The 18,657-nt window shown below is 37.0% G+C and overlaps 1 protein-coding gene across 2 annotated transcripts in view; it reads left to right on the top strand.

The window, feature by feature from the left end:
- Positions 1 to 18,657, top strand: part of LOC306872903 (Kv channel-interacting protein 4-like) — a gene marked incomplete at both ends in the record, with an annotated part of 182,136 nt that overhangs the window by 6,886 nt on the left and 156,593 nt on the right. The window contains one exon of one of the 2 annotated variants that reach the window (XM_079421821.1): positions 8,898 to 9,036. The exons of the other annotated variant lie outside the window; for it this stretch is intronic. Within the exon in view, the coding sequence (XP_079277947.1) occupies positions 8,898 to 9,036 (139 nt within the window). Of the gene's footprint in view, positions 1 to 8,897; positions 9,037 to 18,657 lie in introns of those variants that run through there. 2 annotated transcript variants of the gene reach the window in all.

The raw sequence follows: 18,657 nt of genomic DNA, 5'->3' as shown, positions 1-18,657 counted from the left end.
TTCAAATCCTGGAATTTTAAATACGTTTCTGCTGCTTTGAACCCCAATTTTATTCATCTTCTTCACACTCTTGGAAAAAAACAGATTAATTGCCACGAGCACTTCCCATCAGTCTCTCTGGCTTTTTCCACCAGGTTTTGTTTGCAGTGGAGCCAATTTCTGTTTTTCCCGTCGGGAGCTGGAGCGGTAAGCAGCTGCCAGGGTGGCCGCCTGCCGTCGGAGCGGGGCCAGGCGTGAGCGACGGAGGGGAGAGAGCCCGCGTCACAAACTCACTGGGAAAAGCGAACAGAAGGCGTTTGTTTATGAACGTCTGGGGCCAAAAGGACATGCTTTCATGTTTAGAAGCTCCCTCCAGGCTTGTTTATGCCACATATTCACAGTATCTTTGCTTACTCCGGTGTCATGCCAGCGAGAGCGGCTTCTCAACTGCACACTTCAGCATCCGTCCGCTGCGGATCGAGTGAATGTTGAGCTGCCGAGAAGGTCATTGTTTAGGATTGATCTTGGTGTCATTTCCTTGGGAATTTGACCTGTATTTCATTCCCTCCATCTCAAAACCTCACGTGTGGTCTAGTCATAAAATTTTACTAAAATCTCACATATACTCTAAAAAAGAAAGTTCCCAAAAGGGGTTTTCAGAGTTATGCAAAAGAGGAACCAATTTTGGCTCCCCAAAGCATCTTTCAGTGAACAGATCTTTAAAGAATCACTTTTTTTCTTAGTGTGGAGAACATTTTAAAGATCTGAAGAACCTTCACTTTTAAAAAATAAAGGTTTCAAAAGTGTTTTTTGGTTCCCAAGATAACCTTTCTGTGAACAGTTCTTAGAAGAACCATTGTTTTCTTAGCGTGAAGAACATATTCATAATCTGAAGAACCTTTTGGGCAATGGAATGGTTCTATGGATCTTAAAGGTTCTTCATGGAACCATAGATAACAATATGCTTTATTTTTAAAGGGAAAATTCACCGCAAAATGAAAAATTCTGTCATCATTTATGGACCCTCGAGTTGTTCCAAACCTGTAAGAGTTTCTTTCTTCTGCTGACCACAAAAGAAGGTATTTTGAAGAATGTTTGGTAACCAAAATATTTGAAGGTATAGCCATTGACTTCTATAGTATGGGGGGAAAAAATAAAAATACTATGGCTACCATCAACTGTTCAGTTACCAACATTCTTCAAAATATATTTTGTGTTCAACAGAAGACAGAAACTCATACAAGTGTATGGTGAGTAAATGATAGAATTTTCATTTCTGGGTGAACTATTCCTTTAAGAGTATAGATTTAACCTGGCCAGCTGTACTTTAATAGCCTCCAATGAATGTATCAATATCATTGGTACTAAGATACTGATCATAAACTGTTTCATTGCAAGTTTTGATGCCTTCATATCTGCCATTCTCACCGTCCACAGCTGAAGATTATATAATTCATAACTGACTATTGTAAGATCAAAGATATGACAGAATCTAAAGACAGGCGTGCAAACAGATCCGTTACAGATCAAACGCAGTCATTGATGCAACTCTCTTATCATCTGAATATATTAAAGCATCACTAAAGTTTTCTTTTTCGGTCACGCTCAGAACATATGTGCCCTCAGTCCTCAAGATTAGACATTGTGTGCTTAAGTAGCACGAGTTATTATATGAAGGAATTTTTATAATCCTTTAGGTGTTTAACACTTTCTATATACAAATTCTACAATCAGATACTATCACCACGTTCTATTAAAACAAAAGATTTGGAGTCATCAGCAGTAACACTTTGTGACCTTTTATATCAATGTGCACAGATCATTTTAAGCAGAATTGCTTTTTTTTATTATTATTCCTTTTCAAAACCAAGGCAACATAACTAATATCTCTATACACTCTTCTAGAAATAGTTTACCTTCCCTACCTGTAATCACATGAAGTGCCAGATAGTAATCTTATCGTAAATTATCTCCAATCTGAATAATGAAGTAGGAGCAGGTGTGGGATTTTATTGTGCCTTGCAGAGCAGTAAAGTGTTCAATGGATCAGTGCAATATAAAGCAGAATACACTGATATGCAACACTGACATCTAGAGGCTGATTTGCAACGCTACAGTGCAGAGGGCATTTATTTCTGTGTTCCATAAATCATGATTTTTCTATATTCAAATGCATGTATAATATGTATGAATAATAATAATACATATAGTCCACGTAAAACATTTAATAAAAAACTAGGAGGTCGAGGAGCATAACATTATCATGCCAGTAGGTGGCAACAAGTCTTATTAATAAATTTTTTTATGGATGAGTCTCTGAATCATTTATTCGCTTAAAAGGCTGATTCATTCAGAAATAAGTTGCTGAATTCTGAAGCGCATGCTAGCACGCTGCTCTTTTTTCAAAGAAAGAGAAGCTAAAAATAATTAGTAAGTACACTGTTCGGTTCTGATTTCAGCAATCGATGTCATGAATGAGTCACTGAATAATTCACTCAACAGATTAGTTTAAAAACACTGCATCATTCAGGAACAAAACACCACTGTTGCTCAGTGTTGCAGCGACACAGCTCGTGGCCTTGTTTGGAACTATTGTTTATTTATTTATGTCGGCAGTTATTGGAAATATTGACTAAATGTAAGTTATTTCATACTAACTTGTTTATTGAACTGCAATATTACACAATTAGACTGCCTCCTTGTTGTTCCAGTGAGTTCTCAAAAACTGTGTCAAATCGTATCAGGGTCAATATCAATATAGAGTGCCTTTCAACTCTCACAATACTCAAAATTTGTATTAATTTAATTTCCCATTCGCTTTGTCATATCACAAACAGTAGACACCCAAGTACTATAGAAACATATTAGCTGAGCTCCCACACATTTTGTTAGACAATTATGGGCCATTATTCAAAGCATAAACCACAAGATATGTCCACGCTGTCATGGACATGTATATATTACCGTTAAATACGTTTTCATTGCAAAATTAAGATGCAAATGATATTTTCTGAAAGGTATGATATCCCTTTCTTAAACAGGGTTATTTGTTTGCTTTCAAATTATAAATACATAAAAGATTTTATGTAATCATGTGTTTTTAAAGATAGCCTACTCATACAATTCACACATGTATTTTTTCTTATTTAGAGAAAACTGATATTTGTATGCAGTTTTTTGCATCCAATGTTATTACCCCCACACCTAGCTTTTGAACATACTGGATTATATAGATATGATTTAAGGGCGGACCAGCACCTGTCGGTGTGGACACATAATACAGAATACACAAATCATGGCAAAATATGAAAATTAAACATTTATTTAACTTCTAAACAAATAATATAATTACATCCTCAATCACATTGACATACCCCCATTCATTTTCACTCAGTCCACCCTGTCATGTTTATGTCCACTCTATCGAGTCTAAATGGCCGACAGGTTCATAATTATTGTGATCCAACATTTGCCTCACATTTCAGGATGAAAATTAATTTCAAGTGAAGGATAATCCACTTCTTACCTCCGAGACTGTGTTATGTACGGTGGCCGAGAGAGCTCAACGCGCTGCAAATAGAAAAGACACCTGCAAATTAAGAAAACCACTTCATCAATTTGACAACACACACGCTACAAATGCTCACAACACAAACAAATAAAGAAACGTGCTGCAAATTCTTTATTTGTTTGTGTTGTGAGCATTTGCAGCACCTGCTGTCAAACTGATGAAGATGTTTTGAGATGACTGAAGTTTATATATGCTTTATAATACAGCCAAATTCTCATTAAACTTGTTCTCATTTACATAATAATAATAATTAATAAATATACACAATAAATTGATAGTTGTGTAGCCTACTGTAAACATAATCTTGCAAATGCAGCGCTAGAGCAATAAATTGTTTACAAAATGCATCAAATAATGATCCTGCTCTCATGTGTAAATAGATTACATATATAATAAATTACAAGATCATATATTTGTGTCTAATACTATTTATATTTTATTGTGGATGTTTTCTCACAATCACAACTTTAATTGCAGTTAACAATTTATCGGACACTGATAATTATGTTAATTCTATTTTTAAAATGTAACCTACTGTAAGCATATTTAACAATCTACAAGCATATTTAACAATTGGTCGAAGATTAATAATTGCAAAGTGTTTACAAGCAATTTGGTCAGGCCTGTGGATACAGTATGTTGGTCCATGCGCCATCTGGTGGATATTCTGTGAAGCACGACACATTTATTTAAGTCCTAAAAAAGGCAGTAGCCCCTCACTGCAGAACAAAGATCCAGGGGCGGGGTTGGATCCACATCTAGGGGGTGGAGATGGTAGGTTTAGGGTTGGGGATGGGTGGGTTTAGGGATCAACGGGTGGAGACAGGTAGGTTTAGGTATATGTAAGGTAGGAGCCTTACATACATCCACCCCCCTGGATCTTGTGTTCTGCAGTGAGGACCATCTCAAAAAAGGTGCTAACGGGATTCAGCAGCATTCCGCAGGACGAATTGCTGCATACCTTAGGAAAAAATGTACATTCTTAATGGCCAAATTTGTACGTATTTTATTTTATGTTTTATGTTTCATTCTGCTGCCCTGCACTGTTAAAGTCATCACACATAAGTTAAAGACAACAGCTGTGCTGTGATTTCCGCTATATGTTAAATGAAGACAGAAAAAAGATGTTTGCCTTATTTTGTTCTTAGATGTCTGCAGACACAGAATGTCTGCCTTATTTTTTGTTGTTTGTTTAATTAATTATTTTTTTTTTAAATGTATTTGAATTGCCAAATGTATTTAAATATCACCAAATTAACTCCTTGTCACAAACCATTAATAAAAGTCACAAAAACAATGATAAAGTCGCTATGTTTGGTGACAAAATACCCAAATTCGCAACACTGATGCCTTAGTTATACATGTGAAAATTTGGTTTTATTGGGTGTCTTTTCAAAATACTTAAAAATCTGGAACGTTTTAAATTCAAAATGCAATTATAAAAAATGCATTAACAGTAGAATTCAGTTCAGTCTTTACCTGTAGTGGCAGATATGTGGTTGTGTGGTCTCTATTGATTTCTGTAGATCAGGGTTGGTTTCATCTTGAGATCAATATAGGTTTCTAACTAAAGAGTAGTGGTGCGTCAGTTAGCTTGCATTTTCATTTTAAGTCACTCAGCACTAAGTGAGCCATGCCATAAATATTGTCGGTTTTATTTAGTTGATATCTAGAGTGTCGGAAGTGCATCACAACACAAACCCAGTCTTATATTGTGTTCATTATACTTTATGTATTTGTTGTTAGTAATCTCTGTGATTAATTAGTCACATTAGGTGAGGAGGAGGAGGATAATGATGTTATGAAGCTCTGGAGCTGTGATTGTTTTGTCTTACCGGATTTCTCTCCGCAGGCTGATAGATCAATCTTTTTAATGCACCTGTGAATGTGAACCTCCCTGTGTGAATTCAGGTTGTTTTGTACAGAGGACGAATCGCAAAGCTGGACTGAAATCTACACCAGCTAATATTCTTGTATGCTCTAAACGCTGCCATCGACTACGTCAACAATATTAGTCATCCAGAAATCCAAGTAATTCTGCTGATGTGTAAATATGATATTAAATAATATTTCCTGCAAAATTGTATATACGTATATAATGGCCTACATTATGCAATTCATTGTGCCCTTGTGTGCCATTATCAAGGACATGAATGAGAATGAATGAGCTGATTAAATTACTGTGCACAGTGACTAAAACTGAAATGAAATAGATGGCAGGAGTGAGCATCCACACTAGTATATGGATCTTAGCTTATTTGAAATATATATACAGGTACATCTCCAAAAATTAGAATAACATGAAAAAGGTCAATATTTTTTGTCACTCATTTCAGAAAATGAAACCCGTTACACATAGAGTGAAATATTTCAAGCCTTTATTTCTTGAAATTTTGATGATTATGGCTTACAGATAATGAAAACCCAAAATTCACTGTCTCAGAAAATTTGAATATTACATAAGATCAATAAACTGTTTTAATTTAGCCTTCTCCAAATCATCATGACTTGCCTAATATAAAATCTATAGATACACTAAAACAGTTCAAGCATATAACAATGTTTAAACATTAAACCTAGATAAATGTGCGCTGCATCAGTAGTTTGTGCGGAGAGTGGAAGCTAAAGCGCAGGACATGGAGGCACCGGCGCAATCAATTGCATTTTTTTTTCAATGGAAACAACTTACGCCGCAATTTTTGCTCATAAAAGTAAGAGCAATACATCATTCGGAACTGTAAAGGGTCTACTTTTATTTGTGTGCACTCACAATATCAACAAAACTTTTTATAATATATCTTGAACAGGAACGCTTCACAAAAATGATCCGAAAGTCGGCGAATAAATGCCTCTCAGACATGATAAATATATATATATAGAAAGCTTTAAATTACTACATAACGAAATAAATCTGATCAAAAACAAAAACTCTTTCATTATAATCCGTGAAGATGCACTTCTCTCTAAAGGTGCGTCTAATCAGGATCATCATCTTCATCTTTGCGACACTGACAAAGAAAACACTAGTTTATTAGTAAACTAATTCAAATATATCCTTACTATCCCCCCCCCCCACACACACACATTCATGGTAATTACTTTTGCTGGGGCTTTGCAGCAAGCTTCAGCCTATTGCGTGCATTTGAACGCAGAACTCTTCAGCTGTGCTGACGGCACTCTCTGCTGCTGCGGGACTGTAAAGAGTGAGCGGGAGTCGCTCTTGACGGTCTCGTGTTGTTTTCACCAGCGCGGCAATTTTTTTTCATCCCTAATTGATGGATATCTAAAATATAAAAATAAGGAGAAGCCTAAAACATGCCCGAGGCCCGCCCCACGTCTGAACTATGACGTGAAAATTGGCCTGAAGCCTGGCCCTAGAGGTGTAAAAAAGTTGGGGCCCGGGCCGAAAAGTAGGGCTCTAGCGTTCCCCTCGGTAGAAATCACGCTTCCCCCTCGGCCCCCCATCGTCAGGCCCTTAGAATCATCCTAAATAAGTGAAGTGACATTCAGCCAAGTATGGTGATCCATACTCGGAATTCGTGCTCTGCATTTAACCCATCCAACGTGCACACACACAGCAGTGAACACACACACACACCGTGAACACACACCCAGAGCAGTGGGCAGCCATTTTATGCTGCAGCGCCCGGGGAGCAGTTGGGGGTTCGGTGCCTTGCTCAAGGGCACCTCAGTCGTGGTATTGAGGGTGGAGAGAGCGCTGGACATTCACTTCCCCCACCTACAATTCCTGCCGGCCGGAGACTCGAACCCGCAACCTTTGGATCACGAGTCCAACTCTCTAACCATTAGGCCACGACTTCCCCGTAAACCCCCCACCCCCACCCCCGTACGTGCCCCTGTGTAGGTCAAAAGTAATCTAAGAGTAATCAAAAGTACTCTGATCATATGTGACCCTGGAGCACAAAAGCAGTCTTAAGTCGCTGGGGTATATTTGTAGCAATAGCCAAAAATACATTGTATGGGTCAAAATTATTGATTTTTCTTTTATGCCAAAAATCATTAGGATATTTAGTAAAGATCATGTTCCATGACGATATTTAGTAAATTTACTACTGTAAATATATCAAAACTTAATTTTTGATTAGTAATATGCATTGCTAAGGACTTCATTTGAACAACTTTAAAGGCGATTTTCTCAGTATTTAGATTTTTTTGCACCCTCAGATTCCAGATTTTTAAATAGTTGTATCTCGGCCAAATATTGTCCTATCATAACAAACCATACATCAATGAAAATCTTATTTATATGAATCAATTTTGAAAAATTGACCCTTATGACTGGTTTTGTGGTCCAGGGTCACATATTATCTTAAATATTTAATAGACGACTTTACTAACTACATTTTTTGTCATGTAATTTGGAATTTGCAGTTTGTAGTATAAGTAATCTACCCAGCCCTGGTATCTTATACTTTTTTTCTTTTTTTTTCAGAATAAAGACTTAAGCAGACTATAGATTATTCTATAGCATAATGATTGCTGACAGGATCAGGTGTGTACAGCGTGCGAGTATTCTCAGTACAGTCGGCCCTGTTGATTTGTGTATATGCCGCACGCTGAGTGATTTTATGGGAGGTGGGGTGGGGGGTCTAAATGTTGCTAAATATGGCATCCGAGCAGCAGGGGAATCTGTCTGCGAGCCAACGCTTCATTATTGGCTCTGTGTTAGCGTGTGCGTGTGTGACAGCGAGGGCAGAGAATGACAAGTGTGTGTGTGTGTGTATATTTCTCGGCAGAAAAGTATACTTCCCATGGGTCCAGCCCTGGGTCCTGTGAGTAAAATGTCCATCACTGACATGAATAATCATGCCGCTCTCTGATTGGCCGCTCTCAGGTGCAGATGCTGATGATGTTTCACTGTCCCCTCGTGTGAGAGCGGGGCGGATAAAGACTTGAGCCCACGAGCAGACAGTCTGATCACTGGAGTATCTCTCATCCTCCCCTCTTTTCTCACACGAAATAAGAGAAAGTGTTCTGTAGCGTGAAACCTGAGCATCTTTGTGTTGCTGTGAAGCCGCTGAAGGTTCAGCAGCTCTTCTAAGACCACAAGGTAAGAAAATACACTCGCTGGAGGAGAGAGTGCAGGACTCTTTTGCGGGTTCAATAGTGCTGCTTCATTTAAATGAGAATTAACTACGGTAAAGCTCTTTAGGTTAGTTTTTAAGTGCAGAAGTTTCAATAACCAAACGGTCATGTTTTATTTAGCCTCTCAGCCCACTTGGGAAACAGAAAATGTAAATAATTCCTGACTCTTAGGAAGAAGAAACTACATAGGATTGAAAGTGCATCATTTTAACAGCAGCTTCTGAATTTGAATAGTGTGACCATGTCTGCCCCAGTCAAGAGGACTCAATGGGACGAAGACCTGACTCAGTTTCATAAGGATCACGGCCTTTCCAAGAAAGTGCTGCTCAACTGCTGTCTGTTCAGGCGGATCATCTCCTGGGCTTCCCCCAACAAAAAAGGTAAATCCCTCTTCGAGGCATCGCTGTAGTACCACCAAAAATGCGAATGTGAATTTTAGTCCATATGGGTTCAATTCTGTTTTTGCGAATGTCTGATGAAATAAAGCTTCTTTATTGGTGTTGATGATTTCATGAAGATTCTTTAACATCCATGGAACTTTTCCATTCACAAAAGGTTCTTTATAGTGAATAAATGTTCTTTAGAGAATTTAAGTTTTTTTTTTTTTGAGAGAGAGAGCTGTTCACTGAAAGTTTCTTTGAGGTGCCAAAAATGGTTCTTCAGTGGCATTGAAATCTTTATTTTTAAGAGTGTAATGGATTTTCTAATGGTTTTAAGCACTGTACGTTATGCTCAATGCAGTGTTTAAAGTGTCAGTTACATGATTTTACACAACATATGTTCGCTGAAGCTTTTTCAAGTTATTTTAAAGAGCAATTTCTTTTCAAAAAAGAAAATTGTGTCATTATTTACTCACCCTCATGTCATTTCAAACCTCTATGGATTGTTTCTTCTGAGAAACATAAAATTAGATATTTTGAGGAATGCCTCATTCTTCAAATATCTTCTTTTGTGTTCTGCTGAAGATGAGCAAATGATGACAGAATTTTCATTTTGAGTGAACTGTCCCTTTAAAATTGTCAAGATTTTGCAGTATTTTTCCTCAGTCCTATAGTGTATCTGGCTTTTTATCAGTTCAGAAAAAAGAACAAAAGCCCATTAATTTAGGTTTTGTAAAAAATAATACTGCTGTTTGCAATCAGTTAGAAAAAATGGGAACCTGGTAAAGTTCCAGGATGAGGCAAATGTTTAATTCTGACGCAAGTTGGCACAACAACTGGTGATCTAATTTCAGAAAGTGACACTTGGAGCTCTCAGAATGTTGCTTTAAAAAAACAAACATTTTTATGTTCTTCAAATCTGATTTGAAACGATCATATCGTCTTACAGCCTTACGAGTTGGCTGAAAAGTAGTTTTATTTCATCAGAGAGCCTGCATGGGTCCAGTTCATTAGATATGCACAAATACTCTTTACAAACAATCTGTTTTACTTCGTTGTATTAGTTCATCCTGTCATTATTTACTCAATCTCATGTCGTTCCAAACCTGCATGACTTTCTTTTTTTATAGATCACAAGTGAAGATATTTTGAAATAATTTTGGTTACCATTGATGTCCAAAAACTCACTGAAGCATTTCTTTCACATTCCACAGAAGAAAGTCAACTGTACATGTTTGGAAAGACACGAGGATGAATAAACGATGACAGAATGTTCAGTTTTTGGGTGAACTTTCCCTTTAATACAGAGGTTATTCTACCGTGGTAGTAATATAATTTTTCATATTTGCTGGGAATCTTTAAGACATTCTTGCTTGCTCTGCTTATTGAAGTCAAGCCACTTGACACATTGATGTTTAATTGGCTGAAAGAGGGACCTCGGGTAGTAATGCTGATGTGATATTGATCATTTTACTGCCCTCTGTTGGATTTATGTTGCGTTAGGTGTTTCGACTGATCAGACTTCACGGTCTCATGTGAAGTGACAGGCATAATAAATCATTATATTACAGTGAAAGGGATATCGATGAGTTTTATAGTTGTAAATGTACAGTCTCTCATTTGTTAAATGTCTAAAGAGTGTTTGTGGTGTGGTTTGCTTTAGATCTTACTGCATTGGTTGAAGTGGATTCTTGCAATCTTATTCCTCTCTGTACAGTGTGAAATGATGTAAGAAATAGCTAAACAGCTTCCAAATGTAGCTTGAAACCGCCAAGTGAGTGTTGCTAGCTAAAAAAAAGACCATTCTGGCAAAGTCCATGGAAACGATACTAATGAAAGTAAAGCAGATGCTGAGGGAATGCGGTGGTTCAAAAAGATTTCTGAAATTCTCAAGAGAGGGTAATACAGCTTGGCATAAAAAGAAATGGCATGCTGTATATAGATTTGTGGTTCATTCCTAGCTGTGGATCACATGATGTGTGTTTATGTTTGTGTGATGGAGTCCCAGCCTGTGTTTGTATGTATGCATGTATTTGTGTCTCTATTCATAAGACAGTTATTATTTAAGGTGCTGTAATCACACGGGCTCAGGAAACAGCTGGGCCCTTCATAGTGTCAGGTGTTGCTGTCAGTGTCCAGCCTCGCTGAACTCAATGGGTTTATTTGGCTGCTGCAACACTGGCCTGTCTCAGTGCAGCATAATCTGCTTTGACTATATAATTGCATTCAGAAGCATAACCTTCAAGATGGATTAAACTGAAACAGCAGAAACCTGCATTAGTAACAGTGATATATGGCATCAGATCTGTCTTCTGGATGTTATATCTGCAATGCAGCCACATAACGCTATATTTTATGAAGCTGTGTAATTGCAAGGCACAGAACTTTTATGGACGTTCCATAGTCTCACTGAATATTTGATTCACTGTACAGCTGCGGTTCAGTTGCAGATGTCCTTTATATTTGAGCCCGGTCTCATGAAAATGCTTATAAATAGTACGCCAAATAAAAATGAAAACTCGTGGTGTTGATGCGCAAAAAAAATGGATATATGATACGAACGTTTTTAGCGTGCATATAAAACGCAGTTTATCATGTGCATATGATACGCAGTTTTTGCATATATGATACGCACAACCCTAATCCAACCCATCGCGTAGCATATACTTAACTTTATATTTTTATATCGCTTTAATCCTGTATCAGAGCACTGCCTTTGTACTTTTGACTGAATGGCTTAGCATATTATTGTTCAATAAATAATAGTAATATTAATAATAGTGTTTAGCGTTATGCATTACAATATTGTGTTACTCCCTAAAAAAAATGGACTGTTACTTTTTATGGAAAGTAATGCGTTACGCTACTTTTGAGTTATTTTTAATATCTGGGCTTGCTTGTTTGTTTTTAATATAAAAAGTTCTTCTTTTACAAATTTAAAACCCTTTCACACCAAAAGTGAAATGAATACTCCTCAGGCTGAAGTAAATGTAAATTCATGTCTGTACAGTAGAGGGCGCAGCTCAAACAAATTGCATGAAGAATATGACACAGGAGAAGAAAGTTCAACACTCTTCAGCAATAACAAAAATAAAACATGTGACTTTTGCTTAGTATGGTTGAATTGGATCATCGAAGGGCAGTAGCAAAGACACTGGCTAATGAAATGGGATTAAATACATAAATGATATTTGTCTTATTTAACGTAATTATTGCAGGTTTGTACAATATTCTGAGTTTGCATTTGACAATTTTATTCATTTTGAGGAATACTGAACACAACGCCTCTGCACTTACTGACGATTTCACTCATCATGGCAGCACGTCAGCTTTCAGACAAAACATGGGAAACAAAGTAACTGGTTTTACTTATTTGAAAAAGTAAATCAGATATTTCCTCCTAAATGAAAAAGTAATGCGTGAGAATTGATTGACTGAGAAACTTGCATCCAACACAGTGTCTTTCAAGCGTAAACCTCAATGGAGGAGAAAAAACTATACTGACACAGAGTTTGTTTAAATAAGTTGTTCTCAATCTTTTTAAACTCAAGGCCCTTTATTGTCCACAACAACGCTCTCTAGCCTTGTTTTCAAATCTTAGTTTATGGCCATTTCTAGTTACTGTAAATTGAAAAATATATAATTAGTATTGCTTTGTCTTAATTTGAATCATTGTAAGTCATCCTGAGGTTCACTTGAAAGTTTGCTCAGCCCCTGATTGAGAAGGTCTAAATACTTATGATTCAGTCTAAAATGAATCATCACTGTAATTCAAAGCATCCATGGAACGTTAATGTGCAGAAAAACTGTCATACATGTTCAGATGACTGTGGTACCGCTGTGACCACTGGATGGGGCTGTATCCATATGTTTCCTCATCCACCCAGCCAAATAACAACACTGACTAGACTAGACTACACCAACAGAAACAGAGTACTCCAGTACTCCAGAGTGTGTAGTCCACCCTGAAGGCTAATTCACCACTCTTAATTTGCTATAGGAATGTCCTGTGGATTTTTTATAATAGTGTTTAAATAGGGTCTGTGGTTAACATCCCTAGGAAGAGGCTGTTATCTTTTGTTCTGCCAGATAAATTACAGTCACACCTCTACCAAGTTAAGTTTTAATGACTGTTTTATTCATCAAGGCGATTCATATCCTAGTGATAGTTGTAGCATTTTTATAGCAACTTGTTGGCAGCTTCCATATTTAATCCATGTTTGAGTTATGATGATCATTTACTCACCCTCATGTTGTTTCAAAATCATATAACCTAATTTCTTTTGTGGAATACACACACAAAAAAGATGTTATTTTCCATTCAATAAAACTATATAAAGACCAAAGATTACCCTTGTGAGAAAGAGCTGTGTTTAATTGCATTAAATGTGCACTTACATTTTTTTTTATAATATAGCAATTAAATAAAAGGCCACTTAAAGAGACACTTTTATCAGTGTTTCTTAAAACACTTGTAAGTAAATTTGAATTAATTTTAAAACATTTAAAAATAACATATTTAAATACTAAATTGCAAATGACAAATACTTAAATATGACATGTACAAGTTTCAAAAGAAATAGCATTTTAATAGAAAATACATTTTAGTTTATCTTAAGGCTTGTCAGTGCATTCAGCAGTACACTTTAACCATATTTCAAAAACAACAGATGTAGAAGAATATACTTGCGTCCTGATTAAGTGAGTAAAAACAACTTTGAAATTAATTGCATTTATGTAAATGCTAATTACATTTAGTAAATATTTAAACTACGGTACATTTTCATTTAATTGCAATTAACATGCACTTAAGTGTCTGAAAAGTTCAGTTCACTCGAAAGTATATTGTTTTACAATATATTATTTCCATAAGTATTTTTAAAAGTATGGTAAAATATGGTAACGTATACATCTTTAAAGCTCCAAAGAGCACAATAAAAGCATCATAAGATTAGTCCATTTGATTTATTCACATTATTCTAATTCTCCTGAAGCCAAATTCTCACTCTGTCGGTATTCAATGAAAAAACAACAACAATGTAAAAATCTTGTTTGACAGCTGCAGTCACTTTTCACTTCCATTGTTTGGAAAAGAGCATCACCGACATTCTGCTGTATATATCTCTTCTTGCATTTCACAGCAGAAAATCAGTCATAACGGTTTTGAAACAAGGATGAGAGAAAGGCAAAACATGAGGAGTTTCTTTTAATGAAATTGAATGTTGGAGCTGATATCAGTAGTAAAATTCGAGGCTGTTCTGTATTTTGAACCCCCTTTTTTTGTCCAGTAGGTGGCAATGACGGATTTATAATACAGTCACATTACATTATGATTCTGAATCAGAAAGTCAACTAAGTATGTGTGTTAAATAAAAAATAAAAAGTATAATAGTGTTGTGTGTTTCATGTTTATTGTTAAGAGTTCAAATGTTCATGAGATGGATTGCCTGAGGGAAGAAACTGTTCCTGTGTCTGGTCGTTCTGGTGCTCAGAGCTCTGTAGCGTCGACCAGACGGTAACACTTCAAAGAGGGAGTGTGCTGGATGTGAGGGGTCCAGAGTGATTTTACCAGCCCTTTTGCTCACTCTGGATAAGTACAGTTCTTGGAGAGTGGGGAGGGTTGTACCAATGATTCGCTCAGCAGTCCGGACTACTCTCCGTAGTCTTCTGAGGTCAGATTTGGTCGCTGAGCTGAACCAGACAGTTATTGAGGTGCAGAGGATGGATTCAATGATGGCAGAGTAGAACTGTTTCAGCAAGTCCTGTGGCAGGTTGAACTTCCTCAGCTGGCGAGGTAAAAGATTTTGTGGTGTGTTCTGCCGAATGTTCAGCAGTTCTTACCTGGTGAAACTGATTGTGTTTGACAAACAAAAAACAGGAAAACTAACAAAAAACACTAAAACAACTGGAGAGCCAAGCACAATGGCTGCCATGCGCGGCGCCATCTTGAGAAATTCGGTTATATTTTGCAGTGATAGTATTTGTTCAGACTTTTCAGTGGAAAAAAAGAAATATGTTTAATGCATGAATTGGCATAAAGTGAGTCATTCATCATCTAAACTATCTGAAAGGTCTAGTTACAGTTCCTTAACATCCCTACAGCTTTCCACTATTAATATGTCATTATGTAGAGTTGCAAACATGGCATTTAGTACCATATTCAACAAAAGTGGATTATTTTGTGAAAACTCATTTGTAGTATCTGAATACTAATAATCTCACATGAATGTGTAAGACACTGATTGAAAGTGATGTGGCCAAGTATGTTTACCCAAACTCAGAATTTGTGCTCTGCATTTATCCCATCCAAAGTGCACACACACACAGCAGGGAACACACACACACACACACACACACCGTGAACACACACCCGGAGCAGTGGGCAGCCTATTTTTTGCTGCGGTGCCCGGGGAGCAGTTGGGGGTATCTTACTGTAAAGTGTTACCAAACTAATATTATAAAAGAAAAGAAAATACAGATAATATTTATCATAAATAAATGAACAATTACTTATCCTTGTTAATACTGAAACTATATTTAATGTATTCTGCGTCATTTTTTTTGTCCATAAGCAACTGTGCAAGACACAAGCGACCATTTAAAATCCACTGGCGTGACAGTTTGCGTTTTAAAGTCTTGCTATAACATGTGACCAGATGTTCAGTGTTGTACTTTGGCCTGGGGTTCATTGTCAGAGTTTTAACCCGTGATACAATCCAGGTGCCACTTGATTAATATCAGTATTTTTGAGCCGTCTCTGCTGTCTGCCTGATGCCCTCATCTCCTCGCACAGCTCTTCATGTTGATGAATGGCCTCTGTGTACAGATTAATCTCAGCAGCTCAGAATGAATAAATGATGATGCCATGAATATGGAGATATCATTGACAGTCGTTCTCATTAGACTCCATTGACTTGATTGATAAAGTCAATCAGTAATATTTCCAAGTAACGTGCTTCATTAGTACACTGTCCATTTATTTACTTCTGAAATACTGTACTTGGCACAAAGAACAGACATTACCTTACAATATGAATAACATCATTCAACACATAATTATATTATCATCTTAAAAATTTGGCTAAAAAATGAACATGAATTGTTTAAGCATTAGAACTTATTGGGCCACAGCTATAGCTTCACACGTGCGCATAAAAGCTGTACAAATAAATAAAAAGTTATTTTTGTGTGCAATTTTTCAATGCAATTGTACAAGCAAACAGGAGCTACTGACCTTTCCTCTCAGTGTTTTTATTGACCACAGTGCAAAGTTAATATGATTTATTCATAAGAAATGGTTTATCAGCAGGAGCTGGAATAGAGCAGTTTGGATTAACAACCAGTTCATCTTACTACTACTAGTAGCTACACTGATTATTGGTGTACTTAAAGTAATAAAAGTACTTGAACCTAAATGTACTTAATAAAATGAACTTGAAGTAGTTTTTGTAAGTACAGCTTCTTAAAAATGCCTCTCATGTAAGTATTTGTCATACAACGGTTTCTAACATCAACAGAATTTATCTAGATTTTGTTGGACTTTCCATTATGATGCAAACTGAAAATATGTTGTATAAATCATGGTAAATGGTCTGGGCAAATGTATGCGGCATGTAGAGGTGCTCTAATGAATTCTTCACGGTGGAAATGACCTGGGCTGAAGTGATTTCACAGTAAAATTGCTAATTATTAAACCTTGCAAAGCTGGTGATTGTCTGGTCTAGGTGTTGTGCAAAATTACGTCAGTTGTGAAATTCCTGTGAAGTTACATGGGGCCAAACTATTTTTAAGTAGTGTTTTAAGTGAGGTGGATTTTATTTTTTACATTTGGCTAAGCTGTCCATCTCCTGTTTTCCTCTCACATTAAAATACACCAACATATTTGTTTAGAGCTGTTTTGTACTGTTTTTGCTTGTAAACGCTGCTTAATCTGTGCATATTTATCTCCCGATTCAGATGAGATTACATTTTTCGTATTTTAGATGAAAGCAGTGGTTTGATATTAAAAACGTCTTGATTGGATTTGTTTCTTACAAACATGCATCTTCCTTCAAGATGTTAACTGATGGACTGGAGTGGTGTGGATTATTGTGATGTTTTTATCAGCTGTTTGGACTCTCATTCTGACGGCACCCATTCACTGCAGAGCATCCACTGGTGAGCAAGTGATGCAATACTATATTTCTCCAAATTTGTTGGGATAAAGAAACAAACTCTACATTTTGGTTATAAATTTTCAGCAAATTTTCATTTTGGGGTGAACTAGTCCTTTAAATGTGCAGTTTGACACTTAAAAGTCTATTTCTAAGACAACACGTCATCATTGTTTTAACATAATATAATGGACAGAAGCACACTAGACCGTCACCGTAATTAGCACTGTAGTTTAAACTTAGCCAAGTGAACATTAGCTGCTGGAAGACTTACCTAATGAATTTTCCATTAGCTCCAGTAGCCTCACATGGCGGCAGTTCACTCTCTGGAGGGGATGAAGTGGAGATGATGGATAGTATTAGCGGTTAAGAGTGGCTGTTAGCCAGGTATTAGCCCTGAATGGGCAAGCTTGAAATTGGCCTGTTGGCTGAAGGACAGGATGCTTTGTCTGTGTCATCTGATATGTTACACGGCATGTCTTTAGAAAACTTGACACTGGGGTCATGCACATCTGTGACCTGCTTACAGCTACAGTACCATGATCACAACTGACAACTGAAATGGCCATTGACCTTGACACTGACCCTGTAAACATAATTTTATTTGACATGTATAAAATGTGTGAAATGTGTATTATATAATTAAGTAATATGATAAATTAAAATAAATTGTAACACTTTTTTTTTCATAAAATGTGTGTAAAATGCAGTGCCGTCCTTTGGGCGGTGCAACTGGTGCGGTCGCACCGGGCCCCGCAGCGAACGGACAGTGGGGGACGCCCCAACCCCAAGAACGCGATCGTAAATGGACCGAGGGGGGCCCCGCTCCCTACCTTGCCCCGCGTCAGCTAAGGATGGCCCTGAATAAAAAATTTGTGAATAAAAATGCTTCAGAGGTTATATACATTTCACCACATTTCTATGTGTGGTTCTCTTCAGCATTAAACCAAAAAACAAATGAAATCTAGTTGTATTTACTCTAGTACCACCTTCACTATGTCTACAGTCTTGACCCATAGCTTATTCCTCTGTCAAGTCTATACCAGATTGTACCCCTACTCTGAAGGTAACCTACTTTAGCCATTTTTGTATTCCAATGATGGCTCGGCAATCTATAAATAGTAGGAATGATTGATATGGCATATGGTGACCCCTTGTAAGTTCCCTCGCCTGCAGGCAGAGATGACTTTCAGCATTAGACGTGGCTTCTTTGTAGTCACCTGTGTCTGTCATAATCATCAATTACTGGCCCAGCGTCAGTGTCAGGCAGAAACCTGCTGTTCATGCACTCAACGCAAAATGCAGAAACAATGATAAGGTTTATACTGGAAAGGATGCAATTAAAAATGCATGCCAGATACTGGAAGAGAATGTTTTTAGTCTGTCAATGATAGTAAATGATAGAGGCAAATAATTAAGTATTAGAGTCATGCCATAATCCAAAATAAAACACTCAAGGTCAGTCTTT

Source organism: Barbus barbus (assembly GCF_936440315.1).
Source record: "Barbus barbus genome assembly, chromosome: 1".
Lineage (NCBI taxonomy): Eukaryota > Metazoa > Chordata > Actinopteri > Cypriniformes > Cyprinidae > Barbus > Barbus barbus.
The sequence above is the reverse complement of the archived record's forward strand: the minus strand, read 5'-3'. Positions and strand labels throughout refer to the sequence as shown.